This window comes from Alosa sapidissima, chromosome 2 (genome assembly GCF_018492685.1).
Source record: "Alosa sapidissima isolate fAloSap1 chromosome 2, fAloSap1.pri, whole genome shotgun sequence".
Classification (NCBI taxonomy): domain Eukaryota; kingdom Metazoa; phylum Chordata; class Actinopteri; order Clupeiformes; family Clupeidae; genus Alosa; species Alosa sapidissima.
In genome coordinates this window covers 38,377,957-38,404,088 of record NC_055958.1, presented here as the reverse complement: position 1 = coordinate 38,404,088, position 26,132 = coordinate 38,377,957, and the positions used below count along the sequence as shown (strand labels likewise).

The window sequence follows — 26,132 nt, the reverse complement described above, 5'->3', positions numbered from 1 at the left end:
TTGATCCAACTTGTATGTAAATCCAAACAGTTCTGCAACACTGCTTATGTAAGCTACGCCAGTTTAAATCATATAAATCCTCTGACACAATAAGCAAGGTGCAAAGACAATAAGCAAGGTGGTTCAGTGAGCAGGTCTGTTGTGTAATACACTGTTGAAATCTTTTTTTTTTGCTAGGTTGTACGTGAAGGTTTTTTTTTTTTTGGTTATGTGGTCCTTGGTCTGAAAAAGTTTGAGAAACACTGGTGTATGTGATCAAAAGTAAACATCTCTTAAACGTGAAACATTTCTATCCTGTGCTTTCTCCCAAACCAAAACATTGGGGCAGCCGTGGCCTACTGGTTAGGGCGTTGGGCTTGTTTTGGGCTTGTTGTTAAAGGGTTGCTGGTTTGATCCCCGACCTAGTAGGAAAAATGTGGGCGGGGGAAGTGGTTGAGCACTGCTCTCCCATGCCCACATCCACAGCTGAAGTGCCCTTGAGCAAGGCACCTAACCCCCTCACTGCTCCCTGGGCGTCGCTGTAGCAGGCAGCTCACAGCTCCTGGTAAGTATGGGCTTCACCTCACTGTGTGTACACTGTGTGCTGAGTGTGTTTCGCTAATTCACGGATTGGGATAAATGCAGAGACCGAATTTCCTTCATGGAATCAAAAGAGTATCTACACTTATACATATACTTAAAACAGCATCGGACTGGAGGATAATCATTCTTCTACTAGGAATATTCTCATGCTACTAATTCATTCATTCATTACTCCAGAGTCCTGACCAATCACAAGTCTCCTCCTGTCTTCTGAGCAGATCATGATGGTGTTTTGTAGCTGTAGATAGATAGGAAATGTTTATGTAAGAGTAAATGACTTCAAATGTATATGGAGCTTTCACATGTCAATATAAATACTGCTATCTAGTGGCCATTTGTAGTGGTCATTTAGAGCTCTGCACTAAATATAAACTGCAACAATCCTAATTCCATTGGTTATGTTCATTCATTTTAAATACATTTTCTTGGAAATTTGAGGGTGTATGTTTAACACTTATTTTGTGCATATGTTCATCAAATGTAGAAATGACGCTTTAGAAGTGCTATCGCTACAGCCTCATTGTTAATACTGCCATCTAGTGGTGTTTATTGTGTAATTACATCTCCTTTTACCTGTTAGGTTTCCTTCCCAGACATGTGATAACTTGAAAGGCAGGGAACAGATACACACACACAAACATTTTAATTTTAAAAACATCTTTCCCCAGACACTATTACAAAGGGACAATGAGGAATAATAATAATCAGTAGAAATACTGATTGGAGCCCTTATGGTCAGCATGTTGTGGTGTATTGGAGTTCTACACTCCTTAATTCTGGCCCTGTAGGGCCACTGTACTGAAGCGCCCCCTATTGGGCAGGTTGCTCTATGTACCGTATCTTTTAAGTTTCATATATAAATGAGTTAACGGCACGCGGCCTCCGGTCTATTCATTTATTACGGATTACATTGTTATTAAGATATAACACATATTTCAGTGCTGTACCCAGCTGGTAAACTGTCCACATTTGCTGTGAGTGTGCATACAGTAGGTGTCATTCACAGCACATTCAGATCTCTGTGAATGAACAAGTCTGTAGTAGAAATAGGTGATCAGTTAGGTTGACAGAAGATAAATAAGCACTGGTATTGTGTGTTGATGCTAGATGCTAGTCAGTTAAAGTTCACTGAACCTGCTACTTTGAACCTGAACCTGAAGGGACTGAACAATAACTGGTTCTGTGAAGGAATGTGACACTGACCAATCAGCTTGCAGCTTCTCCAGATCCCCCCCCCCGACTCTCCTGTGCTGAAGGAGGAAGTGAAGCTTAGGTCTCTGCTACAACTCTACTGAATTACTTGGTGAGAGTTACAGAACAGAAACAATCTAACAGGACATAGTTGTTTCCCAAAAGACGTTGGAGAGTTAACCATACTTGCAGATGTAAGATAAAACGCCCAGAGAATTTAGAGAGTGACTTGATTTTCAGCCTCCTGAAAGTGAAAGCAAGTCAGTGTGAGTGAGAGAGCAACAACGGGGAGGGAGGTTTGCTCTGGGGACGCTGTTTACAACAACTTGGGAAATGGCTTCAAAGCTGCAAGAAGAGTTCTCTTGTCCTGTGTGCACGGAGATCTACAAGGACCCTGTGCTCCTGTCTTGTAGTCACAGCTTCTGTAAGGTCTGTCTCAAGCGGTTCTGGGATACCAAACCATCCAGAGAATGTCCAGTGTGCAGGAGGAGGTCATCAAGGGAACTGCCACCAACTAACCTGGTGTTAAAAAACTTGTGTGAGGTGTACTTACAGGAGAGAAGTCAGAGAGGACCATTGTGTAGTCTCCATGGTGACCCACTCAGGCTGTTCTGTCATGTTGATCAGCAGCTTGTGTGTTACTCGTGCCGAGACTCAAAACTCCACAGGAGTCACCAGTTCAGTCCTGTTGATGAAGCAGCAGCTGACCGGAAGGTAAGACTGATTATGACTGATGAACAAGATCCTGATTTTGGCAATGAATATATTAGATATACTATAAAATATGTGATACAGCCTAATGTTTACTCCATCATTACATACAATTATTTACCAATCACAGGAATCAAAATATTGTTACTGTAATTCAACACTAGGTGGCAGCACTTTCATTTCAATCCTTTGCTGAAGACCTTCCAAATGTATTGAGAAACATCCTGAACTGCATCTCTGTGTTGTTTTAGCGGTGCTTGTCCATGTTATGCCACATTCATTTGACTCAGTGTTGCTTTAGTCAAGAGGCTCATTGAAATGTTCCACTTTTCTCAAATGTCTGTAATGTTCCAAATCTCAGTAAAAGCCAAAGAGACACTGAGAGAAATGCCGCCAAACCCTGGAAAGATGTATGTTGTTTGTTAGTAAAGTTATCAGTTATCAGGTATGTGACCCCCACTGCCTCCTTGGTTCCAGGAGGAGTTCATAATCAGACTGGGTCCCTTAAAGGAGAAGCTGAAGGCTTTTGAAAACACAAAACTCAACTGTGATAAAACAGCTGATTACATTAAGGTGAGAGTGATGACTTACTGTATGTTATAGTTTATCTCAGTCACTTTGGTGCATTTATCAAATCATTATTAACATTGCACAACAGTTAGTGCATTAAGAAAGGATAAATGCTCTTTGAAGAGTTATTTTCCAAAATGCTATAAATCCAGTTTTGAAGACAAGTCATATTATTTAATTGTGTATTTCAGGTAATATCAAATTGCAGTTGTGTTATTTTGATTGAGTAAAAATACATCAAATAACAATAACCCAATTACAGTTCCACTGAAATTACTTGGAAAACAAAATCTAAAAACAAAATATTTATGAAAATGCATTTTAAAAAAAGTGGATATAGCATTTCAGAAAATAACTCTTCAATTTCTCAGCACAACTGCACCACATAGTGGATTAACTGCATGCAAAAGTGTAATTGCTCAAAGTGCTTATCCATATCTCAAAAGCAAGTATTCATACCAATGAAACTGTCTGTGCAATCAAAATGACAAATCCTTACGCCATTGTTTATGTTTATGTTAAGATATTCAAACTGCTTTTTCTTGTTGTCAATATCACAGTAGTATTTTTTTATATCAATTAGTGGGGGGCCCTTAATACATCTGGGCCCAGGGGCCCGAGAGTTCATAATCCATCCATGCTCACCGCTAGGTGGAGGCCCAAGCAAAAGGATCCGAAGAGAGCCCTTGTAAGGGGTACTAAGAAGCTTACAGAGGCCTTCAGTAGAAGCCGCGGGAGGAGACCAGCCGTCGCCTGGGCCTGGCTACAGGAGGAGTGCTTGCCTGAAGAGGGTCTCGATGCAGTGGACACGGCGGAGAAGGGCTTCATGCGACCTTGGAAGATGAGGTGGTGACGCCGACCTGCTTCACCGTGAGAAGACCTTGAGCCCCTGGCCCCGCCAGGCAGCTTTAGGTCGGAGTTGGCGGTGGCCCTGTCTGCGGAGCAGAGCAGAGGTGGAGCGGCAAGGAGGTGGTGCCTTGAGGATGGACGGTTGGTGGAGCCGTTTGAGGCACGAGACGGTTGGGCAGCTCCGGCGGAAGGGCCCTCTGAAAAACGGAACTCTAAGCCTTTGGGTGCGTGTGGGAGGCACCATGCTGTGCGGGTGCCTGTTCTTGTTGGCCTGTTCGCCGGCGCTCTTTAGGAAAATAAGGGGAAAAAAAGCTTGTTGTGTGAAATCCGATGGCACGAGCCAGAGAGAAGGTCTAGGCCTTGGCACAACCGTGGCGGAGTGGAGCGGCCGGGAGCAGCGGAGGACCGCTATGCGACGAGGCAGCAGAGGAGGGACGCCAACGTCAGTAGCTGTAGCCCGATTGCGCAGCGTGGTCCGGCTACGATGGAGCTGGAGTCTGCTGCCTCGACTGGCGAGACGACGGAGCAGAGCGTTGGAGGTGCGGTGCCAGTTATGGTGTTCAGTGGTGGGGAGTCTGTGCCAGTGGAGGCTACGCCCCGCCAGGTGTTGGAGGAACGTTGTAGTGGTGCACACTGCGAAAGTGCGACCTGAGGGTGTTCTCTGAAGGGAGCTGGGGACGAGCGGCGACAGGCCAGGTGACTGCCAGCACTACCCGCATTGGGCTGCTGGTGGTTGTGGTTCCCCTGGGTGAGTAGGGCTCTTGTGGTGTGTGCACCCCACCTGCTGTGTGGCAGTGCCAGAGACTTTGCTGGACTGAATGTGCCGAGGACGGCAATGGCTTGTTGGGGGAGCTGTGTAACGTCAGCGTGCTGGACTGTGCTTGAGATTCCCACAATGTTTCGCGCTGGGGATTCTGGGAGAACTTTGGGGTTGTTATTATGTGTGCTAGTGCCTGTATGGTGCGGCTGCGTCCAACCCTATGTGTGTAAGGTGCGAGTGTTCTTGACTTCCCTGGCGTGTGCTATGTTCTGTGCCGATGTCCCTGCTCCCGACCTTTAATAAAGCTTTTGATTAGACAACGCTCTCTCATCAATCATTACACTATTAAATCTGCTTAGCATCATTAGCATGCTGCACATATTTGTTAAAGCTCTTGCATTCAAGTTGAGTGATCATCTCAATACCAATGTTTCCCAAAAGGGCTTGTCCCTACGAGAAGAGTATTACCTTAAACACACATGAGGAAACTTAACAGTCCAATCAGTAGACTATGATAAGCTAGCCAACTATGCTTCTTTGTGTACAATATTTCCAGGCTTCAACCAGACAGCTGAATGTGGTAGAGTTGTAATAGAAATAGTATGCCTAAGCTATAGGCTAATCTGCATAAAGTGTGCTGTCATAAATATCAGCCATTCAGTATTCTCTCTTTTAATATCAGGATATAAAATAATACAGATATATTATATTGTAATCCTCTGGTGTTCTAAGGTAGGCTATTGAAATGTCTAGCCCGACCGTGGGTCAAAAATTGTGATACGAATCGAATTGTTAGGTTGGTGTATCGTTACAGCCCTACTGTATATCGCTACAGCCCTATCCTCCAAAAATCTGTATAAATTGGACCAAAAAAATTGAGCAAAATCAGGTTAATGAGAGTAAAAACGTGACCAAACCAAGTTAAAATTTTGCATCTTGATGAATGTCAGATATGGACATCTCCAGTAACCCCTAAAAACATACTATCATTGACCATTTTGGCCAAGCAGCTCTTATAATATGATCAATATAGGCGATTATGCTAATTTATGCTAATTAGCTCAATTACACAAATTGCCCAACATATGCAAATTAGCATCTGGCAGTTTCTGCATGCTGGGAACCCATACTATATATTTCTATCATAAAACTTTGGTGTACTCAACATTTCCGGGTCCACAATGGGGCTCTATGGGCTGTCCACCGGACTGCAAGTGAGTGGGTATGTTTCAAAGTTTTTACTGTTGACAGACATTGTAACAGTATGAAGAAAACAAAAGGTTTTACAGCGTTGTGCAAATGAAAAATGACCGATATATAGTAAAACACTCCTTGGCCAGAACATTGCACCACTGGACATCTTTCTATACAGTACATCCTGACCTTCCTGTCTGTCAGGTCACATAGTATGTATGCTGAACAGACTCTGACAGCTAGTTCAATACTGCATGTAATGACTCAAGCGAAGAAAATAAGGCCAATTTGTTTTATGAGTTAGGACTATTCAGCGTGGAATCAGTATAGTGCATTTTGACCAACATGACATTACATAAGAATGTAAAAAAACAGCATACATTTGGACAAAAGCAGTTGCATGGATGTACTTAGGTGTTGCTGTTTGTTCAAGATGGGGAGAAACTGCTTAAATGATATGCACAAGTGATGAGATGATATGGAGTTTGAATAAGCAGTTTTGAGAACTACCATTTTGATCTGAGAAATGTGCCAAAGCGACTGAGAAAAACTGTAGCCTAAGAACATATTTACAACATGTATGGGGCAGCCATGGCCCACTGGTTAGCACTCTGGACTTTTAACCGGTTCGAGTCCCGACCAGTGGGCCGCGGCTGAAGTGCCCTTGAGCAAGGCACCTAACCCCTCACTGCTCCCCGAGCGCCGCCGTTGTAGCAGGCAGCTCACTGCGCCGGAATTAGTGTGTGCTTCACCTCACTGTGTGTACACTGTGTGCTTGTTAGTGTTTCACTAATTCACCGATTGGGTTAAAGGCAGAGACCAAATTTCCCTCACAGGATCAAAAAAGTATATATACTTACTTATACACCAATGTTTGATGCAGAAAAAACAATGAAATTAAATGAAATGAAATGTGTTTATTCACAGTTTTAAATCCCTTGGCCTTCTTGTTGTCTTACTCTAGACTCAGACCCAACACACAGAGAGGCAGATCAAGGAGGAGTTTGAGAAGCTTCACCAGTTTCTACGAGATGAAGAGGCAGCCAGGATAGCTGCACTGAGGGAGGAAGAGGAGCAGAAGAGTCAGATGATGAAGGAGAAGATTGAGAAGATGAGCAGAGAGATCTCATCTCTTTCAGACACAATCAGAGCCATAGAAGAGAAAATGGGAGCTGATGATGTCACATTTCTGCAGGTAAGAACCATCCAGTCTTTGTGTCTTGAGGGTCCTTTGATATTGAAGGAGAAATCTGGCAAGTTTTCAAATAGATCTATGATCAAAGTCATTGAGTACTGTCGGTACAGAAAAAATGAAAACAATCTCGGGGACCTCAAGACCTCGAGAAATGGAGATCTATGTGAAAACTTGCCGGATTTCTCCTTTAAGGTCTGAATACTGGTTTAAATGTTAGAAATGGTCAAACTTATATGGTTATATTCTGTTTATGTGACCAACTGGTCACACAGTTCAGCTGATGCAGACTTGTATCTACATGTTGTTCATGTTTGCATACTAGTGGTGTGGATCAGGAAGACTGGCTCTGATTCATCTCAGTGTGTGAGTCTAGAGAGGAAGAATAGGAGAGGAAGAGGATGAGAATATGAGCAAAAGGTTTCAATGAATCAAAGTGGGACTACTGTGTGTGTGTGTGTGTGTGTGTGTGTGTGTGTATGCTTGTGTGTGTACAGTGCCCTATGGCATTGTTGCCAATTTTTGTGGTATGTTCTCAATGGCTCGCATCAACCCACCACTCATTTGTGATGTTGCCCCCCCCCCCCCCCCTAGTAAAAAAATGTTCAATACACATAAAACAATCAAGTTTGATGTGTATGACTACCCCGACAGCCACTATGCACATGCCAAGTTTTGTGGAATTCCGTCCATTGGGGGCCATATACCATCCTGTAGATAGTGGTGTTGAGCAAAGGGTTGCTGGGGACGTTGAGAAATTGAAATGTGGACGTTGAAATGTGCTTTTTGCTGAGATAAAAGGCAGGACTGTGTCACATACTGTGTGTGTGTGTGTGTGTGTGTATCTCTGCCTGTCCCTGTCTCTCTCTCCCTCCCTCTCTCTCGCTCTCTCTCTCTCTCTCTCTCTCTCTCTTTCTTTGTGTGTCTGTGTGTTGTTGAAAATTCACTGGTTATTACAGTTTTTCTCCATTGGTTTGGCTCATTTCTTGAAACAGAAATTACATTCTCAAAACACTACGATCATTTGGCAAAACAGTCTTACAGTTCAGCACAACACCATAGCTCACTTGCAAAAGCTCATATCTCTCTTAAAACCTTTCACTCATGCTTCAAAAAAGTCCTTCCCCATTTAAAGAGTCAGTGCCACGAAATTGCAAAGATCCTTTTCAATTGCTGTGGCTCATTTCCTTTAACAGACCGGACGTTCTAAACACTCTTGGTGCTTTTGCCAAAATAACCTGGATGGTTCAGCACAACACCATGGTACTATGGTAGTATTATGTTCTTCACTAATTTTGACAATTGAACAGACTATTGTGCATGTGATGACTTATACAATGACATGATGCTGACATGTTTTGGAGAGAACAACCATTAGACTGAGAATCAACAATCAGTTTAGACCAACAAGGTCTATTCACTTGGAAATTGTACTATATGGAGGCTCCCTGTACTTAATCATTTGCAAAGATATCCTGAGGCATTGAGACATGTACTAAGACATTTGCAATTTGATGAAATGAATAGGAAATTCAATTCTGTTGTGAACAATTGCCAAGTAGTTTGAAGGTTTGTCCAAGTTATTTTGAGAATGTCATTTCTGTTTCAAGAAATGAGCCAAACCAATGGAGAACAACTGTAATCTATCAATCCATCATTAACCCTTGTGTTATCCTCAAATCTTACCGACACTCTTTATCCTTGGGGTCAATTTGACCCCAGCTAAATAAACCCTCAGAAAATTATCATAATTCATATTGTTACCCATTTTTTTTGTGACAGGTACTTAACAAGAACCACCATCAAAACCACCATCAAAAGCCCTACAAAACAATCCCACCCCCCCACACCCCTTTATGAACCTTGGAACCCTGGCTGGCAATATTGCCCATCCAGTGTCAGCAGCCCAAAGGCTTGCTGTTGCTTCCTCTTGACTTACAGTCCTGCCAAAATGACTTATATGTAATATGTACTTGTGTATGTAATAATGACAATAACAATATGTTCTCATACTATTCAAATAGTAATATCCATAATGTGTCAAATATTCATGTATCCTATGTTTCATACAGCTGGGGTCAAACTGACCCCAAGGAACATCAATGTACAAAATATTTGTACAGGACATTAAAAACAAATTATTGTACAAATTTCATGCTAACTCTGTTGTACCCTTCAATTGAGGAAAAGTCATGAAACATGAAGCAAAAAAAAAAGTGAACCATATATTTTATGATGTTAAACGTTGCTTGGGGTCAAATTGACCCCAAGGATAACATAAGGGTTAAAGGCTTATGAGGATAATTTAAAGAAACAATAATTTTAAACATTTTCTCCTTTGTTATTTTCCAGAACTACAAGAGCACAGTGGAAAGGTGAGTGATCTGCCTCCTGTCTCTCTCTTCTCTGTGGTTCTGAACCCAAACCCACAGCAGCACTGACTCCTGAATGTTATTCCAGAGCCCAGTGCACACTGCAGGATCCAGAGAGGGTTTCAGGAGCTCTGATCAATGTGGCAAAGCACCTGGGCAACCTGAAGTTCAGAGTCTGGGAGAAGATGCAGGAGATTGTTCAGTACAGTGAGTTCTGTATACACACACACACACACACACGCACACACGCACACGCACACGCACACACACATACACATGCGCACACACACACACACACTATCTCTCTCTCTATCTCTCTCACACACACACACACACGCACACACGCACACACACACACACACACACCACACACACTCTCTCTCTCTCTCTCACACACACACACACGCACACGCACACGCACACGCACACGCACATACACATACACATGCACACACACACACACACACACTATCTCTCTCTCTATCTCTCTCTCACACACACACACACGCACACACACACACACACACACACACACACACACACCACACACACACACACACACACACACACTCTCTCTCTCTCACACACACACACACACACACACACACACACACACACACACACACACTAACCATCAGTGGCATTAAAATAGATGATACATAAACCTTAAGACCTAAATGGAGAGTGATGGAGACAGAGATGGAGTATGCAGTAATGACCCCCATCATTCCACTACCACCCCTGTTCTGCTGTGATCCCTTCATCCTGATGACTAAAGAGCATTTCACTGTTACTACTTCTCCTGCCTTTACACTTGGTAACACCACTATTAATAATGACCATCATTCACATCCTCATCACACATCACTCAGTGTTCAGCTCATGTGTGTGTTCTTTCTCTCTGCAGCTCCTGTGACTCTGGATCCCAACACTGCAAACCCACGACTCATCCTGTCTGAGGATCTGACCAGTGTGAGACGTGGTGATGAGGAGCAGCAGCTTCCTGATAACCCAGAGAGATTTGATTACTATGTCAGTGTCCTGGGCTCTGAGGGCTTTAACTCAGGGACTCACTGCTGGGATGTGGAGGTTGGAGAGAACACACGGTGGTGTGTGGGTGTGAAGGCAGAGTCAGCCCAGAGGAAGGGAGAGTATGGCTATGTGAGTGGACAGTGGTGTGTGGGGTATAAAGATGGTGCATATAGAGCACATGCTCCCCCACAGCCCTCCACTCTCCTCACAGTGCAGCAGAAACTCCAGAGGATCAGAGTGCAGCTGGACTGGGACAGAGGAGAGCTGTCATTCTCTGACCCTGATAATAACACACACCTACACACTCTCACACACACTTTCACTGAGAGAGTGTTTCCATACTTTAATACTATACTACCTCTGAGGATCTTACCTGTAGCGGTCTCAGTAACAGTGAGGGCCTCACAGTAGAGCAGCTCAGGTAGAGCTGATAGCTCCTCTGTCTGGACCAGGACTGACCTACAGAGAGGGATGGAGACCAGTGGAGGTCAGTGATGAATCACTAATAACAGCACTGATATGTATCAGGACTGGTCTTCAGGCTTCTGCAAAATTCCAGAATTGAATTGAAACTGACTCTTAAATTCCGATTCAATTCTTGAATTTCACTTGCATTTAAATTGAGGTAGCAAACAGGAAGCAGAGTTGCAATTTGAATTGTGCACAACCCTGCTGGTCTGCATGATGAATCACTAATATCAGCACTGATATGTATCAGGACTGGTCTGCATGATTAATCACTAAGAACAACACTGATATGTATCAAGACTGGTCTGCATGATGAATCACTAATAACAGCAGCTGATATGTATCAGGACTGGTCTGCATGATGAATCACTAATATGACAATGAAGACTTCCATTAGATTTGAGCTGCACAGTGAGTTAACGCTACATTACTGATATTTCAGAAACTTTGTCAAAGTTACCACCATTTTGAAAAAATGTTGATGATGTGTGCATTGTGGTCTTCGTTGTGTGCCTATTGCCTTGCTCTCTGCCAGCAGCTGCATGGAGTGTGACCATCATGCACTGTGTGTGGCTTACAGAGTAGCCGAGGTCGAGGACACCAAGTTAGCAGAATTGTACCATATATATATCTGTTCATGTTTTATGGAGAACAGCAGCAGTTTCACAGTGTCTTGAGTCCATTGAATTAACGGCCTGTTCTGCAATAAACCTGGTATTTGTATGTTGTTGTTTTTTTGGTAAAAAAAAAAAATATATCAAATTGCATATTCAACACACAATATGTGATTAAAATGTAATTTGCACTACACACAAACTTGTGTTAATTAGGAATTTATTGATTAATAGATATGTAGCTATTAGGCTATTTGGCAAAATTCCTCTTACCTCTGATTTTCAATCAGATTTTACCAGCCTGAATGGACAGTGTAGGCTGCACAGTGTGTTCTACTGTAAATTACTAAATTCCACAGATGATATTTATTCCATGTTAGCAGCATAGTGTGAGTCAGTGACATCTACATTATTCACAGCCGCGTTTCTTCGAGTGGATTGAAATCATAATGTTTTAACAGCACTGTTCAAGCCTACTTGCCTAGGATGCATGCTCTTCACACATTCTGGTACTTTTATGATGAACTTGAATGATTAACAACCAATAAGGCGAAACATTGATGTATTGATGATGAGCGGACGTTTCGGGTAGAGTAATGGCGTAAGAAACCAATGCTGGGCCCTGGTGTGAGAGTGCTACGCAGGCCCCTTTTCTACATACTTCGGCCCAGGATGAATTAGCTCTGATACATGCAATACACATTAAGGGTGACTTCAATTGTTTATGCAAAGGGCCTGAGGCACCGAAGTAGTTTAGTAGTTACAGATTACAATTTCAAATAAAAAACACACGACTACATAGGACCCATTACTCATTGTGAAAACATTAAAAAGTATTTTATTAACAGCCTGCAGGCCAGGGTAATCTAATATTAGGCTACTGTATTAACATCAACTCGCATGGAATTATGGGAACACTCAATGCGCCTCTTCAAGCCTCTGCTGAAACTGCAAGCGTAGATTGCTTGCTTAAACTCGCACTGCGCAGAAACAAAACTTAATGTAGCCTAACTTATTTAACCGTGCAGAAACCAAATAAAATCATTCATATGCATACAATCCCCAATATGCGTGAATTAGGCCATTAGAAGAAGGCCATCTTACGAGCCTTTCGTTGTGCGAAATCGTCAACGATGTTCCCAATATTTAATGCTGGCTCTCGTATTTTAAATGGACAGGATAGCTAACCCACTGAGCCTCTCCTGCCCCATGCTGCTCCTTAGGTAGGTCTTAATAAGTTTGAGTTTGGAAAAAGATCGCTCAGCTGTTGCCACAGTCACAGGCAATGTCAGAAACAACATGAGAGCAGTACACACTTCCCCGAATGTGGATGTTACACTGTCATAACCACCAGCTACCACCAGCATTTTGGCAAGTTGAAAAATAGATGACTTCTGTGAAATCTCTGCTTTAAAGCAAGACCTGAATGAGAGGAGTTGTGTTGGGAATGTCGGTGCAATGTCCCTGCTATAATGGTCTGACAAACGTCTTGCCTTTTCAAGCAGTTCATCATCACCTGCAAGTTGAAGGGTCAGGACGTAAAGACTCAAACACATGACAAGTTTCCCGCATACTTGCAAATCTTTGGGAGAGCTGACTGATTATGATGTCCAGAATTGCATTAAAGTATCTCTCTGCATCGGTTAAGCGCTCATCTTCCGATAGTTCGTCAAAGTGACGCTTCACTCTCCGTGCTCTAACATTTTCAAAAAAAGGAGGCAGGGCGGGGGTAGCGACGGGCCCCGGGAGGTCACGGGCCCTGGTGCGACTGCACTTGCTGCACCTACTATAGTTACGCCACTGGGTTGCCGAATAAACCGTTTGCGTACGTTTTGTCTGATCGACTGAGTTAGGTGAGGGAATGCTAAAAGATTAACCAATCAGCTCCCTTCTCCTCCATATCCCTCCCTCTGTCTCTTGTTTCTAGAACGAGGAAGTGAAACTCGGGGACGGACGGTCTCTGCTTAACGTCACTTCTTTATCTTTTCAGGCGTGTGGATTTGTCTGTGGAAAATGTCGAACTATAGACAACAGTGAATGTACAAATACTTGCAAATTGACGATTGAAACAAACAGATGGGATTCAGAGATTCAGTAGATTTACCAAACGTGAAAGTGAAAGTGGCCTACACATAACACATCAACTAGAGGGAAGCGTTTATTTGGATTAGGCTGCACTGATTTTTTGAACATGGCCTCTAAACTAGAAGAGGAGTTCTCTTGTCCTGTGTGCACTGAGATCTACAAGGATCCCGTCATCCTGACCTGTACCCACAGTGTCTGCAAAGTCTGTCTGCAGCAATTCTGGGATACCAAAGGATCAAGAGAATGTCCAGTCTGCAGGAATACATCGCTGAAAGATTCCCCCCTCCCAAATCTGGCTTTAAAGAACCTGTGTGAGGCTTACTTACAAGAGAGAGATCACAAAGACATAGGCCTACTCTGCAAAGATCACAAACAAAAAGTTGAGCTCTTCTGTCAAGATGATAAGCAGCTTGTGTGTCTGGTGTGTCTGTGCTCAAAATTGCACAAGAATCACAACTTCAGTCCTACTGTGGAGGCTGCGTCTGAGATGAAGGTAAGGCCTTTGGTAGCAGTGTAGCAGTGTGTGTCAGGCCTTTGGTAGCAGTGTAAGCAGTGTAGCAGTGTAGCAGGGTAGCAGTGTACTTTCTTTCTCTCTGTGGTAGACACTGCTGTTTCCTATGACTGTACACTTACAGCTCGCTGTGTAGTAATTGTGTAATTGTGTAGTATACGTAGTTTAGTAAGCACATTTTTGATTATCTCAGCAGGACATGTACTGACACAGAGAGAGAGAGAGAGAGAGAGAGAGAGAGAGAGAGAGAGAGAGAGAGAGAGAGAGAGAGAGAGAGAGAGAGAGAGAGAGAGAGAGAGAGAGAGAGAGAGAGAGAATCATACAACTAACTAATGAATTAATTTAGAAAATAATCAACAGTTTAGTCTACTTAGAAAAAAACCCTTGAGTTCAGGATAACCATTGTCTGAACCCAGTTTGACGCTCATGCAAGATGGACTGAGGTGAAGTGGAAAACTATTCTGTAGTTAGACCAATCAAAATCTGTCATTTATGTTGGAAATGTGGACTCCCCATCCTCCTGGCTAAAGAGGAGAGGGACTGTCCGACTTGTTATTAGGACTCAGGCTCAGTTCAAAAGCGTCTATGATGATGGGGGTGCATAAGTGCCTGTGACCTGCAGTTTTCAGACCTGAAGAGGCACACAGTTATTGATGAATGATTATTACAGGTTTTTAACATGTTTATCCAGACTGTCTTTTTCATTGAATGCCTTGAAAAGTTCATGAAAGCAATGGCAACTGCATTCTGCATAAAACAGTAGGGCCAGAGAGGGTTAAAGCGGAGGATCTTTGGTAGGGCTTCACACTAGAACAGTAACATAGTATTCTGCATATTACAACAGGAGGGCTCCACACTAGAACAGTAACATAGCATTCTGCATATTACAACAGGAGGGCTCCACACTAGAACAGTGAAATAGCATTCTGCATATTACAACAGGAGGGCTCCACACTAGAACAGTAAAATAGCATTCTGCATATTACAACAGGAGGGCTCCACAGTAGAACAGTAACATAGCATTCTGCATATTACAACAGGAGGGCTCCACACTAGAACAGTAAAATAGCATTCTGCATATTACAACAGGAGGGCTCCACACTAGAACAGTAAAATAGCATTCTGCATATTACAACAGGAGGGCTCCACACTAGAACAGTAACATAGCATTCTGCATATTACAACAGGAGGGCTCCACACTAGAACAGTAACATAGCATTCTGCATATTACAACAGGAGGGCTCCACACTAGAACAGTAAAATAGCATTCTGCATATTACAACAGGAGGGCTCCACAGTAGAACAGTAAAATAGCATTCTGCATATTACAACAGGAGGGCTCCACGCTAGAACAGTAACATAGCATTCTGCATATTACAACAGGAGGGCTCCACACTAGAACAGTAAAATAGAATGTTGAGCAGATTAAAAGTGTATAGGGCAAGAATGGTCTTACAACTCCAGCAAGTCTACTCAGTTCCCAAGTGTTTAGTGGTAAAGGCAGATGGATGCGAAACAGTGGTTACATGTACAGTATGTCCAACGTGTAACGTGTTGCTTGCATTCATTCAAAAATGTTCTATATTTCCCCCAAAACAGTGAAATCTGTCTGTTTCAACACCTCTCATGTTGTCTTTGCACTATTCTAAAATATAGAATTTAGAACAATGTTTTGTTTTGTTAGGATTTCATATTGCCCCAACTCTTTTGGAAACAGGGTGCATATGATGGTGCAGTGAGTGTGCACTCCAGACTAAAGTGGTCTATTCATTTCAGAGAGGGCTCAAGATCAAACTACAGACTCTGCAGAAGAAACTGAAGGATTTTGAGAAAGCTAATGTCACCTGTGAGAAAACAGCTGGGTACATTAAGGTCAGTGTGCTCTGTGGTCACGTCAACACCGCTCTGTGGAACTGCACTGTGACTGCGCAGCCTAACGTGTTGCTGCTTCACATCAAGCCTGATATACTTGAAATTACTGCATACTGCATATCAATGTAAATATACAGGTCACACAAGCACAAGTTTAAACTTCATGTAACTGTTAAGACTATATAAATATACAACACAACTACCTCTATTATATATATATATATATATATATATATTATATGTCCTATATTTCTATTTTGATACATACATGTTCTATATTTCAGTCTTGCACTTTAATTTAATGTTTATTGTCTATGGCTATGTCTATAGTATGTCTATGTCTGTATTTAAAGTATGTCTACGTCTGCATGGGAAAGTAAGAAACGAAATTTCAATTCTTTGTATGACCAGTGCATGTAAAGAAATTGACAATAAAAGCCGACTTGACTTGATTTAAACAGGGAAATTAACGTTCTAAAGAATATCTGGGTTCATTGAATTCAACATAGAATTTTAGAACCTTCAATTTAGAACGTTAGAACTTAGAACGTTCAAAAACCTACACCTTTAAGGGTTAAGGTCAGTGTGCTCTGTGGTCCCGTCTAAACAGTCAGCGTGTGTGTAAACTTACACGGGTGTTTCCCATCGTTGTGTGCTGATAAAGCGTACGGTATCTGAACAGTTCAGATGGAAAACGTATACTATGTGTGGAGAGCATTCACTCACCATCGTTATCTCATTTCTGATGGAGGGTTTTGCATCTATATCTTTATTCAGTAATTTCATAGTGACTGTAGCCTGAGCCGGTCTAAATAGATAAGTGTCTAAGTGTCTGCTCGGTAAGTGCCCAAATAACATTGCAATGTGGCCGCCGAGTGGAGGGACTTGCCTAAAAGGACTTTGGTACAGCTCGAACATGCCCGCTGATTTGAGGCTACTGGAACACAAGCCAGGCTACTTGCTTCCTCCAGAAAACAGGTCTTGTTATAACCTCTCTGTACACCTTCAAAGTTTAGAATACTTCAGTTTGTCTGTAGGGACACTCACTCACCACACTACCACAGAAGTGTATAAGTATACTGTAAGTATATATACTCTTTTGATCCCGGGAGGGAAATTTGGTCTCTGCATTTATCCCAATCCGTGAATTAGTGAAACACACACAGCACACAGTGAACACACAGTGAGGTGAAGCATACACTAATCCCGGCGCAGTGAGCTGCCTGCAACAACAGCGGCGCTCGGGGAGCAGTGAGGGGTTAGGTGCCTTGCTCAAGGGCACTTCAGCCGTGCCTACGGTTCGAACCGGCAACAGGTCCGAAGTGCTAACCAGTAGGCCACGGCTGCCCCAAGTGTAATTACATTTTGAACATAGTGGCATAAAATAGTGTTTCTTTCACTCTAATCCAATTTGTGCTAATGCAAAACATGGTTTTGCTCAAAATTCCACCAATTTAGGGTAATTTTGCTCTCAAACAACAGTTTGAACTTGTTTTCTGTAAATAGACCCTAGGTTGTTCTAACTCAGGAACTATCCTTTAATGGCAATTATGTTCGGCATTTAATCAATGTGATAAAGCAGATGCAATTCTATTCAGACTCAAACCCAGAACACAGAGAAGCAGATCAAGGAGGAGTTTGAGAAGCTTCACCAGTTTCTACGAGATGAAGAGGCAGCCAGGATAGCTGCACTGAGGGAGGAAGAGGAGCAGAAGAGTCAGATGATGAAGGAGAAGATTGAGAAGATGAGCAGAGAGATCTCATCTCTTTCAGACACAATCAGAGCCATAGAAGAGGTGATGGGAGCTGATGATGTCACATTCCTGCAGGTAGGAGCCATCTGTTATCTATATTAGAGGTGCGTGTGTGTTTGTGTGTGTGTGTTGTTGTTGGACAATTTAACATACAGGTGAATAACATTTGATGGGTTTTCAGCAAATATTACGGTAACCAGCCTGGAGTAGCCAGGTTACACACTTCTGGTCACACACCATTTGGGTTGGATTATGGGACATGTTTGAACTTAGCCTGAAAGTTAGTCCGAATTTATCTAATCATCTTTCGACTCTAGCAGCAGTGATTTTCTTGTGAAAGCCATCCCTAACAATTTGTTTAGTCCAAACACATCTTATTCGAGCATAGAGATTTCTAAATAGAGTGACTCCAGACCATATTTCCTGTCCTCACATTTTGTGGGCGGGATAGATTTGGGATGCTCCTGGATACTGTATATCTGCTATGACATTTACTGTTATGTTTCAACTTGTATGACTTATTATTTGTGGCCCTTTACTCACATGGAATTTTCTTTTATTCAGCTTCAACTGTGATCTTCAAGAGTTGTTGATGAAATGTATAGCCAATGTGGAATATGCTCTGTAAATGTACAGTAAAATCCCTGCAATCATTAGTAATGGCAGTCATGCTGGATTCACAAATATAGCAAACATTCTCTCCTTTGTGTACGGCAAGGTACAAATTGTAATAATAAAGACAAATATGATTTTATTTTTCCAGAGCTACAAGAGCACAGTGGAAAGGTGAGTGATCTGCCTCCTGTCTCTCTCTTCTCTGTGGTTCTGAACCCAAACCCACAGCAGCACTGACTCCTGAATGTTATTCCAGAGCCCAGCGCACACTGCAGGATCCAGAGAGGGTTTCAGGAGCTCTGATCAACGTGGCAAAGCACCTGGGCAACCTGAAGTTCAGAGTCTGGGAGAAGATGCAGGAGATTGTTCAATACAGTGAGTGCTGACTAAAACACACACACACGCACATGTGTTTGTGTGCATGTGCGTGTTTGTGCGTGCCGTGTGTGTGTATGTGTACATGTGTGTGTGTCTTTATGTATGTGTACATAAATAAAGCAAATCAGGGAACCTCCTACTCTTTGCGATAAGTGCCATGGGATCTTTAACAACCATGGTGAGTGAGGACCTCAATGTAACATTCATGCAAAGGAAAACATCTCCTGCAGTACAGTGTCCCTGCCATTGCAATAGGACATTGGGATTGATATTTGTTTGGTGACTTTTGGCCAGAGGGAAGAGTGCCTTTCTTATCCAAGTACTAACTAAGCCTGCTTAGCTTCAGTATTTCAGCAAAGTCAGGGTATCTGCTGATCTGGCTGCTGGCTAAAAACAAAAGGCGGCTCCTGGGTTGACAAATAGGCGGGGCAGAGTCTGATGATCAAGTTTAGAAAAAAAAAAAAAATGGCATAGTTCCAGGTCACCGGCAGCTGGACGCTAGAGGGTGACATGGGAATCAATTTTCACTCCCGTCCCATCCCGAGCTTACACAAATACTCCCGTCATATCCCGATCACGTGACAGCCCCCTCAAAAAAACTCTGTCCCGCAAAATCCCGAGAGAAAGACTCCCGAATCCCGTCCCGCTCTCTATGTTGATGTCTAAAGTTATCCGACTGTTACCCAGTAGCGTGCGGTGACCATACATTTTGGTAGGGCAGAAAGCCTTGTCTAACTTTTCTTTAATAGTCGATCATTTTGGGCTACATTAAAATTACATATTTTACAGGACTTTCCTGTAGGCTATGCTTAAATCAATTCATAGTCAGAATTGTAGATCTGCAGTAGCCTAGGCTAACCCATCAGTTAAGTTTGCACCGTTATCATCACGTTAAACCAGCGAAGCATAGCAACGTTAAAAAAAACTATTTTTTGTGTTCCGCCAGGGTTATGCGATAAATATATTGAGGAATGCGATCGTCGAGGTGCCATGCCCCAACATTGCATGACACATTAAACTCAACGAGAATCGCCAACATCAACAACAAACGTATTGTGGGTTGTAATTGGTTCTCTTTTCTAAAATGAAATGCCTCACGTCTTTGGGCGCACTCACTGCATTGCAGCATCATTTTTTCTCTGGCTTCCCGCCAGCTCCCGTTTATTATTTCCTGTCCCGTCCCAATCACGTTACCAACAGTGAAATTTACTCCCGTACTGCGGGAAACCCGCGGGAATCCTGTGACCCGCAGGAGTCCCGAAAAATTGTCACCTTCTACTGGACGCACACTAAGGGCGGTCCACGGAGATGGCATACTACAGTACAGTAGGCATATTACAGACATATTTCGGACGTCGAATAGGGTGGGCAGTGGCATGATCTGCCCACCTGACCTTCTACTAACCGCGCTCTAGCTGCAGTTCCATTATCGGTCGACAGATTTACATAGACAAACAGCAGGCGCTGTTCAATTTCTTCAGGGCAGTGACGTCACTGCCCTACCAGAAATGAAATGTAACGTTACAGTAGGCCTACAACAACTATGGATATGATTGAGATCTTTGCAATCTTTTCGAAATTTCTTTGCAAATCATACAAAAACGTAACATGATTGAGTACTTTGCCACTGATTACAATAATAAACAAACAAACATTTTATCTACTTTTCTAGTGGATGAATCTTTAGTAGGGCTCTGCCCCTCCTGCCCAAGTGAACGAGCCACGCCTAATGTGTGTGTGAATGTCTGTTTATGCACATGTGTGCATATGGAATGGGTTAACATGACCCCTGGAGGCAAACATACACAAAAAAGTGGTCGTCCTAAGCCCTACGGTTCTCAAGATATTCACAGAAAACTCTGTTGGTGTACAGTCACTAAATGTACACATAAATGAATTTATTATATGGCCCCCCTTGAACAAAAGTCGATGAAACTTGGCTATTGGATATTGTGATTACAACACCTAATTTTTTGCTCTTTAATTTATAACTAGGTGGCGCTATACATGAAATGAGTGGTAATGGGATGGGTTGACATGGCCCCTTAAGACCAACATACAAAATAGATGGTCCTCCTAAACCCTACGGTTCTCGAGATATTCACAGAAAACTGTGTCTGCCCTACCCCTCCTTTCGGGGGGTCCAGTCCAGTGGTGGGGCTACAGATCAAAATGAAAAACGATGTTCCATGCTATCCATGTGGGGCTACATGCCCATCAAGTTTCGTGTACCCTGGTCTTTCAGTGTCCCAGGAATCCTTGACAGAAAATTGGCCATACGAAAAAGAAAAAAAAAAATCTGACTAAACCTACAATATACGCTTCGCTGTGCGGCGGTCATAATAATTAACAACACTATTTATATATGACCATCATTTGCATTCTTATCACACATCACTCAATATTCAGCTCAATTGTGCGTTCTTTATCTCTGCAGCTCCTGTGATTCTGGATCCCAACACTGCAGCTGACTCTTTCATCCTGTCTGAGGATCTGACCAGTGTGACACAGAGTGATGAGCAGCAGAAGCTTCCTGATAACCCAGAGAGATTTGACTTTTATGCCTGCGTGCTGGGCTCTGAGGGCTTTAACTCAGGGACTCACTGCTGGGATGTGGAGGTTGGGGGGAACACACACTGGATCCTTGGTGTAATGACCGAGTCTGCCCAGAGGAAGGGAGAAATAAACATTGATGATGGATACTTCTACGTGGGTTGCAGTAATGGACAATATAGGTCATGCTCCACACCAGACGTGCCCTCCTCTCTGTCCGTGACCAAGAAACTGCAGAAGATCCGAGTGAAACTGGACTGGGGAAATGGACGGGTGTCATTCTCAAACCCTGACAATCACAATCATTTACACACATTCAAATGTACTTTCACTGAGAGAGTGTTTCCATACTTTTCCTCTGGCCATCCTCTGAGGATCTTACCAGTGAAGGCCACACTGAGTCTGGCCCAGCACAGGTAGAGCTGCCGCTGCTTCGGTCGTCACCCACAACATAAACATTAAGGGTGCGAGTTTGACAGCATATTTTGCCGATAGTGCATGCACACTGTGGTCAGAATGACCCTCCCGAAGTGGGAAGAATCAAGCCAAACTACTTAATTAATAAATAGATCAGACTTTAGCACTGGTTGCATGTGATTGGTTTATTTAATTTTCAGAATTTTCAGAGTCCACCTTGACAGCTACCTACAGTATATCACCGCCGGACTTGGGCCCTAAGTCCGGCAGGATACTGAATGAAAGCTGTCATTCTTCTGTCATTGTATATCATATACTTTAATAATCTTCCTTTTTGTAATCTTCCTTAACAATAAACAAAGATATTCGAAAACCTAAACAAATTGTTTAATTGCACAAAAACCTCCCATGAATAGTATGCAATCTAATGATCGCCCCCACTAAACAACAAAGTTTAATGCATATAGAAACAAAATTAATTAACAGTAGTTAAATTGTGATTAAACAATTAAGTTCAATTTGGGGATTTACACCTAACACCTATTCTGCACACCAGTACATAATGTCACATAACATTAGAAAAGTCACTTCCCTGCCAGTGCCAGGGGCCAGTGAAAGCCTCGGTATGAATACTGCCATCTAGTGGTGTTTATTGTGTAACTACACACTCTCTTCTCACCTGTGAGGTTACTTTACTTACTTTCTCCCTTACTTTCAATCTTAAATACTTGGTTGACCCACCTGACAATGTTACAATGTTTATTGTTTTCCTTCAAGAAATATTAGCGTGCAGAGTGAGGAGCGAACTACAGGCATAAGTTAGCTGGGAGAAAATGTCTTAGATAGATAGATAGATAGATAGATAGATAGATAGATAGAGAGATACTTTATTGATCCCCAGGGGAAATTCAAGGTCTCAGCAGCATACAGACAACACAAACACATTCTTTAAAGGGGAACTTGGCAACTATTTCAACGTAATAAACCCGTTTAGAAATCATTTGGATGGTTAAATGACCTGTTCTGGTGAAAATGGTGACTTTCCCCGCTGTGCCTAGCGTCCTCAGGCGGAAAACCAACCTTGAGACTACCGTCCCGGAAAGAGAAGTGAGAAACAAGAAACTAGTTTTAAATCGTGTTTCTTACCTTGTAACATCCACATAGTTCTGCCAAACTTATGCTGACCGTTCACTAGCTTGTAAACAAATCCATGTGCTTTATCATTAGGCCTACCTTTCCCCACAGTTTGAAATAGTATAATGCACAATTTCTCCAGCAGAGGGGGAAATCCTGCCAAGTTTCCCTTTAACAGCAGAAAGAGTAATTAAAGTATATTATATAAAAACACAACTAAGCAATAAGGACAGTAGAAGATAAAGAATATGCTAAATATACTAAAATACAATAATACTAACTAACACTTAATCTAAATCAATTATAAAAACAGTATCCACTTGGTGAACAAGTCTAAATAAGGAAGTTTAACCGTGAAAGTAGAGCCTATAAAAAGGAATAGAAAGACAAGTTTCATCAATCTTTCCTGGTTTCACAGATGCAAAGCCTGTGTGTCTGATCTGGAATGACGCTGTTGCTGTTTTAAAGGAACATAGTTGCTGGGTATGATAACATTATTGACCTAAAGTATGAAGCAAATCCAAGATGGTCAGGTGGTAAAGTTTTCTAAAATCTGTTGATTTGGCACAGAAAGACGCCTCAAATCTAGGATTTTAAAAATTCACTGTGACAAATTGAGGCTGAACACTCTCCCATACTCTCACATATTTTCATATGGTTTTAACAAGACTTTAATCTTTCAAAAAAAGTAAGTTTGGACCTGATACCTCGTCAGTTTTTTGGAATATGGCTCTGAAGTTGGACGAAGATGTGTTTTTCCCATTTTTGAGCCTTAATATCTGTTAAACTAATCATCTAAGAGAGACCAAATACAGTACAATGTTTAACCAGAGATTCTTACTGTAAAATCTAAGTCTTCCATCTGAAAAACTGGGGGCTCAACAACTCTTCAAATGTGCCATTTTATTTTGCCACGTGAAATTTTGGAAGTTTAAGTAGGCCTACCATTCTTATACTGGAGCTACACCCTTGACATTCCATGTCTGGATGCCATTAGTAACAGATATTGACTGTAGAAAATTTGAAGGCTACAGGTGAGAGTTTTCCAGATATTACTGTTTAAAAATGGCTTCTCAGAGTATGATACCAAAAAAAGCCCCTCACACGCCTCATTCAACAATTTGTAATGGGAAAACTATTAACAGTAGAGACTTATTATTTTTTACTTATTAAGAAGTGAATCTTTTTACTAGAATTTTCAGGGAATTCTGCAATGGTCAGGTGGGGAGATTTTTTTAGAATTTAGGTGCAAGGAGACGGAATGACCCCACTACAAGACGAAGCGCCACCTTCAAGGTGGTCTATCTGCTCCAGACAGAGGCACAAAAGTGCAACATGCGCTTGCAGAGGATCATAGTGCATTCTGGTGTTCTTTCTCATATTTGTTTAAGCTCCCGTGGTCTGATTGGTGAATAAGCTATTTGTAAATTATCTAATATAATATAGAATAATCTGGCGGGCCAAATACTATTGCTGACGGGGCCAGCTTTGGCCCGTGGGCTGCCTGTTGCCGATCCATGCATTAAACCATGTCAACCTAGCAACCACCATAGCAACCAACATGATTAACCTAGCAACCAGCATAGCAACCACTTTATTTAGCATAGCAACCACCATATGTTCCCTATAGCAACACCCTAGCAACCTATCTTAATTACCCTAGCAACAACCCAACAACCTAGCAACCACCACTATAATATCAACCTAACAACCACCATAGCAACCAACATGATTACCCTAGCAACCACCCAGGGCCGGCGGAAGGCAATCCTGCGCCCTGGGCAAAATAGGAATATGTCGCCCCCATGTTCATAGACTGTGTGCTACTTTCGCAGAGGCCCCTGGCTGCAGCGTGCAGATCAGGGCTGAGCTCAATGTGTGGGGAGCTCAACGTTGCTACTTTCCAGCGCTACTGGACTGCATGGACAAAATTACATTGTCGGCCCCTCTGCTACGTTCCACTACTAGCAACCTGTCGATTCAGGAGAAACGTTTTTCAACCTTGTGCACTTTTCTGTATTCTGCAGCACTAGGCTTTGAACATCTCATTCATGACTGTTATTTTACCAATATCACTGATGAATTACTTGTTCCCGCATAAACCGTCTATGGCATATTTGACAATCAATGTGTTTTCAATGTTGTAGTCTAGCCCTAGGCTATAGCTTGCCACTCTGTGGCATCCCTGGTGGTTTGGCACGCCTTCCGCTGGCACTGCAACCATAGCAACAGCTTTATTTAGCATAGCAACGACCATGCCTAGCAACACCATTGTAACCATGTCTGCATTATCTGTTTTTTACACCATATATTTCGCATTTTCATGCACTAGTAATTCCTTGGAATTACTTTCTAGTTAGGTTAAACAAGCCACTGTGCGCTGGATCACCTCGTTTTTCACGCTAAACTCCGCCCATTGTTACGAAGAATCTCAGAAACAGAATATCACGGAGCACCTGAGCAATAATCTTTTAATAATCTTTTAATTCTCTCTCTCTCTCTCTCTCTCTCTCTCTCTCTCAAAGACACTGTTGTGGGATTGCGCAATTTTAACCAAGCCTATAATTTGCGAATCAGGAAGCCGCTATCTAGAATTGGGAGATTCACTGGATGTCTGGAGAAGAGAGAAGCATTCAGGTACAGAACGTCTAGATACTCCTCTTCTTCTTTAGGCTTAACACCAAGCGAGGATATTAACACTCACCAAGCCCACTCGAATTTTACCAGATGCGCAAGGCGAAAGTTGCCACAAATAGAGGTGCGTTCAAGTCCGCAAAGATAGATAGACTATAGGCTAAACAACGTTTGTAAACACTCACAGTTTGAGGAAGTTTCCCGCGAACATGCTGGAAGAAGTTGGACGGAGGGTAGCTTTTGAGATAGAATGTAGTGTTTACACAAAATCATTGAATCAAAATCATATGAATCAAAATTGTATCATTTAGAAAGGCTGCACACAAAAAAATGAACGGGGCTGAACTGTGCGTAGCCGCATCTTTCACCGCCAACGTCGGGATTTATAAATCAGAATTTAGCCTATTTCATATTAGGCTACATTGTTAATGTGACAGTAGCCTACCTTGTGTATAAACAGTCACCAGGTTCTAATACCCTGTTACCCAGGAACCTACCCCTTAAATTAACCTGATAATTTCCTGTTTACCACTAGGGTCACACAAGTTGGTAGTCTGAATAATAGGCAGAGACGTGAGATTACAATACAAAACTACTACAATTTATTTAAAACAGGATCAATGTACATGCACGTCAATACCAGA

At 42.4% G+C, this 26,132-nt stretch overlaps 1 protein-coding gene and 1 long non-coding RNA gene across 3 annotated transcripts; one reads left to right on the top strand and one right to left on the bottom strand.

Moving 5' to 3' along the window:
* Nucleotides 1–1,857: 1,857 nt before the first annotated feature.
* LOC121690410 (zinc-binding protein A33-like) lies at nt 1,858–22,090 on the top strand. 2 transcript variants are annotated; one of them, XM_042070953.1, is made up of 8 exons: nt 1,858–2,487; nt 2,962–3,057; nt 6,822–7,052; nt 9,402–9,424; nt 9,510–9,628; nt 10,329–10,798; nt 13,103–13,114; nt 21,670–22,090. In XM_042070953.1, exons 1-8 carry the CDS (start codon nt 2,107–2,109, stop codon nt 21,721–21,723), a joined length of 1,386 nt encoding a protein of 461 aa, XP_041926887.1. In that variant the 5' UTR covers nt 1,858–2,106; the 3' UTR covers nt 21,724–22,090. The 2 variants fall into 2 exon arrangements, with proteins under 2 accessions (XP_041926887.1, XP_041926879.1); XM_042070945.1 differs by lacking the exons at nt 1,858–2,487; nt 2,962–3,057; nt 6,822–7,052; ... (2 more) ...; nt 10,329–10,798; nt 13,103–13,114 and adding exons at nt 13,465–14,113; nt 15,908–16,003; nt 17,602–17,832; nt 18,521–18,543; nt 18,629–18,747 and having other exon boundaries at nt 21,188–22,090.
* LOC121692481 lies at nt 10,720–22,397 on the bottom strand. The gene is made up of 3 exons (XR_006025265.1): nt 22,387–22,397; nt 16,046–16,055; nt 10,720–10,802 (listed from the first exon to the last, which is right to left on the bottom strand). It is a non-coding gene; the product is annotated as an uncharacterized LOC121692481 (long non-coding RNA).
* Between the last annotated feature and the right edge of the window lie 3,735 nt (nt 22,398–26,132).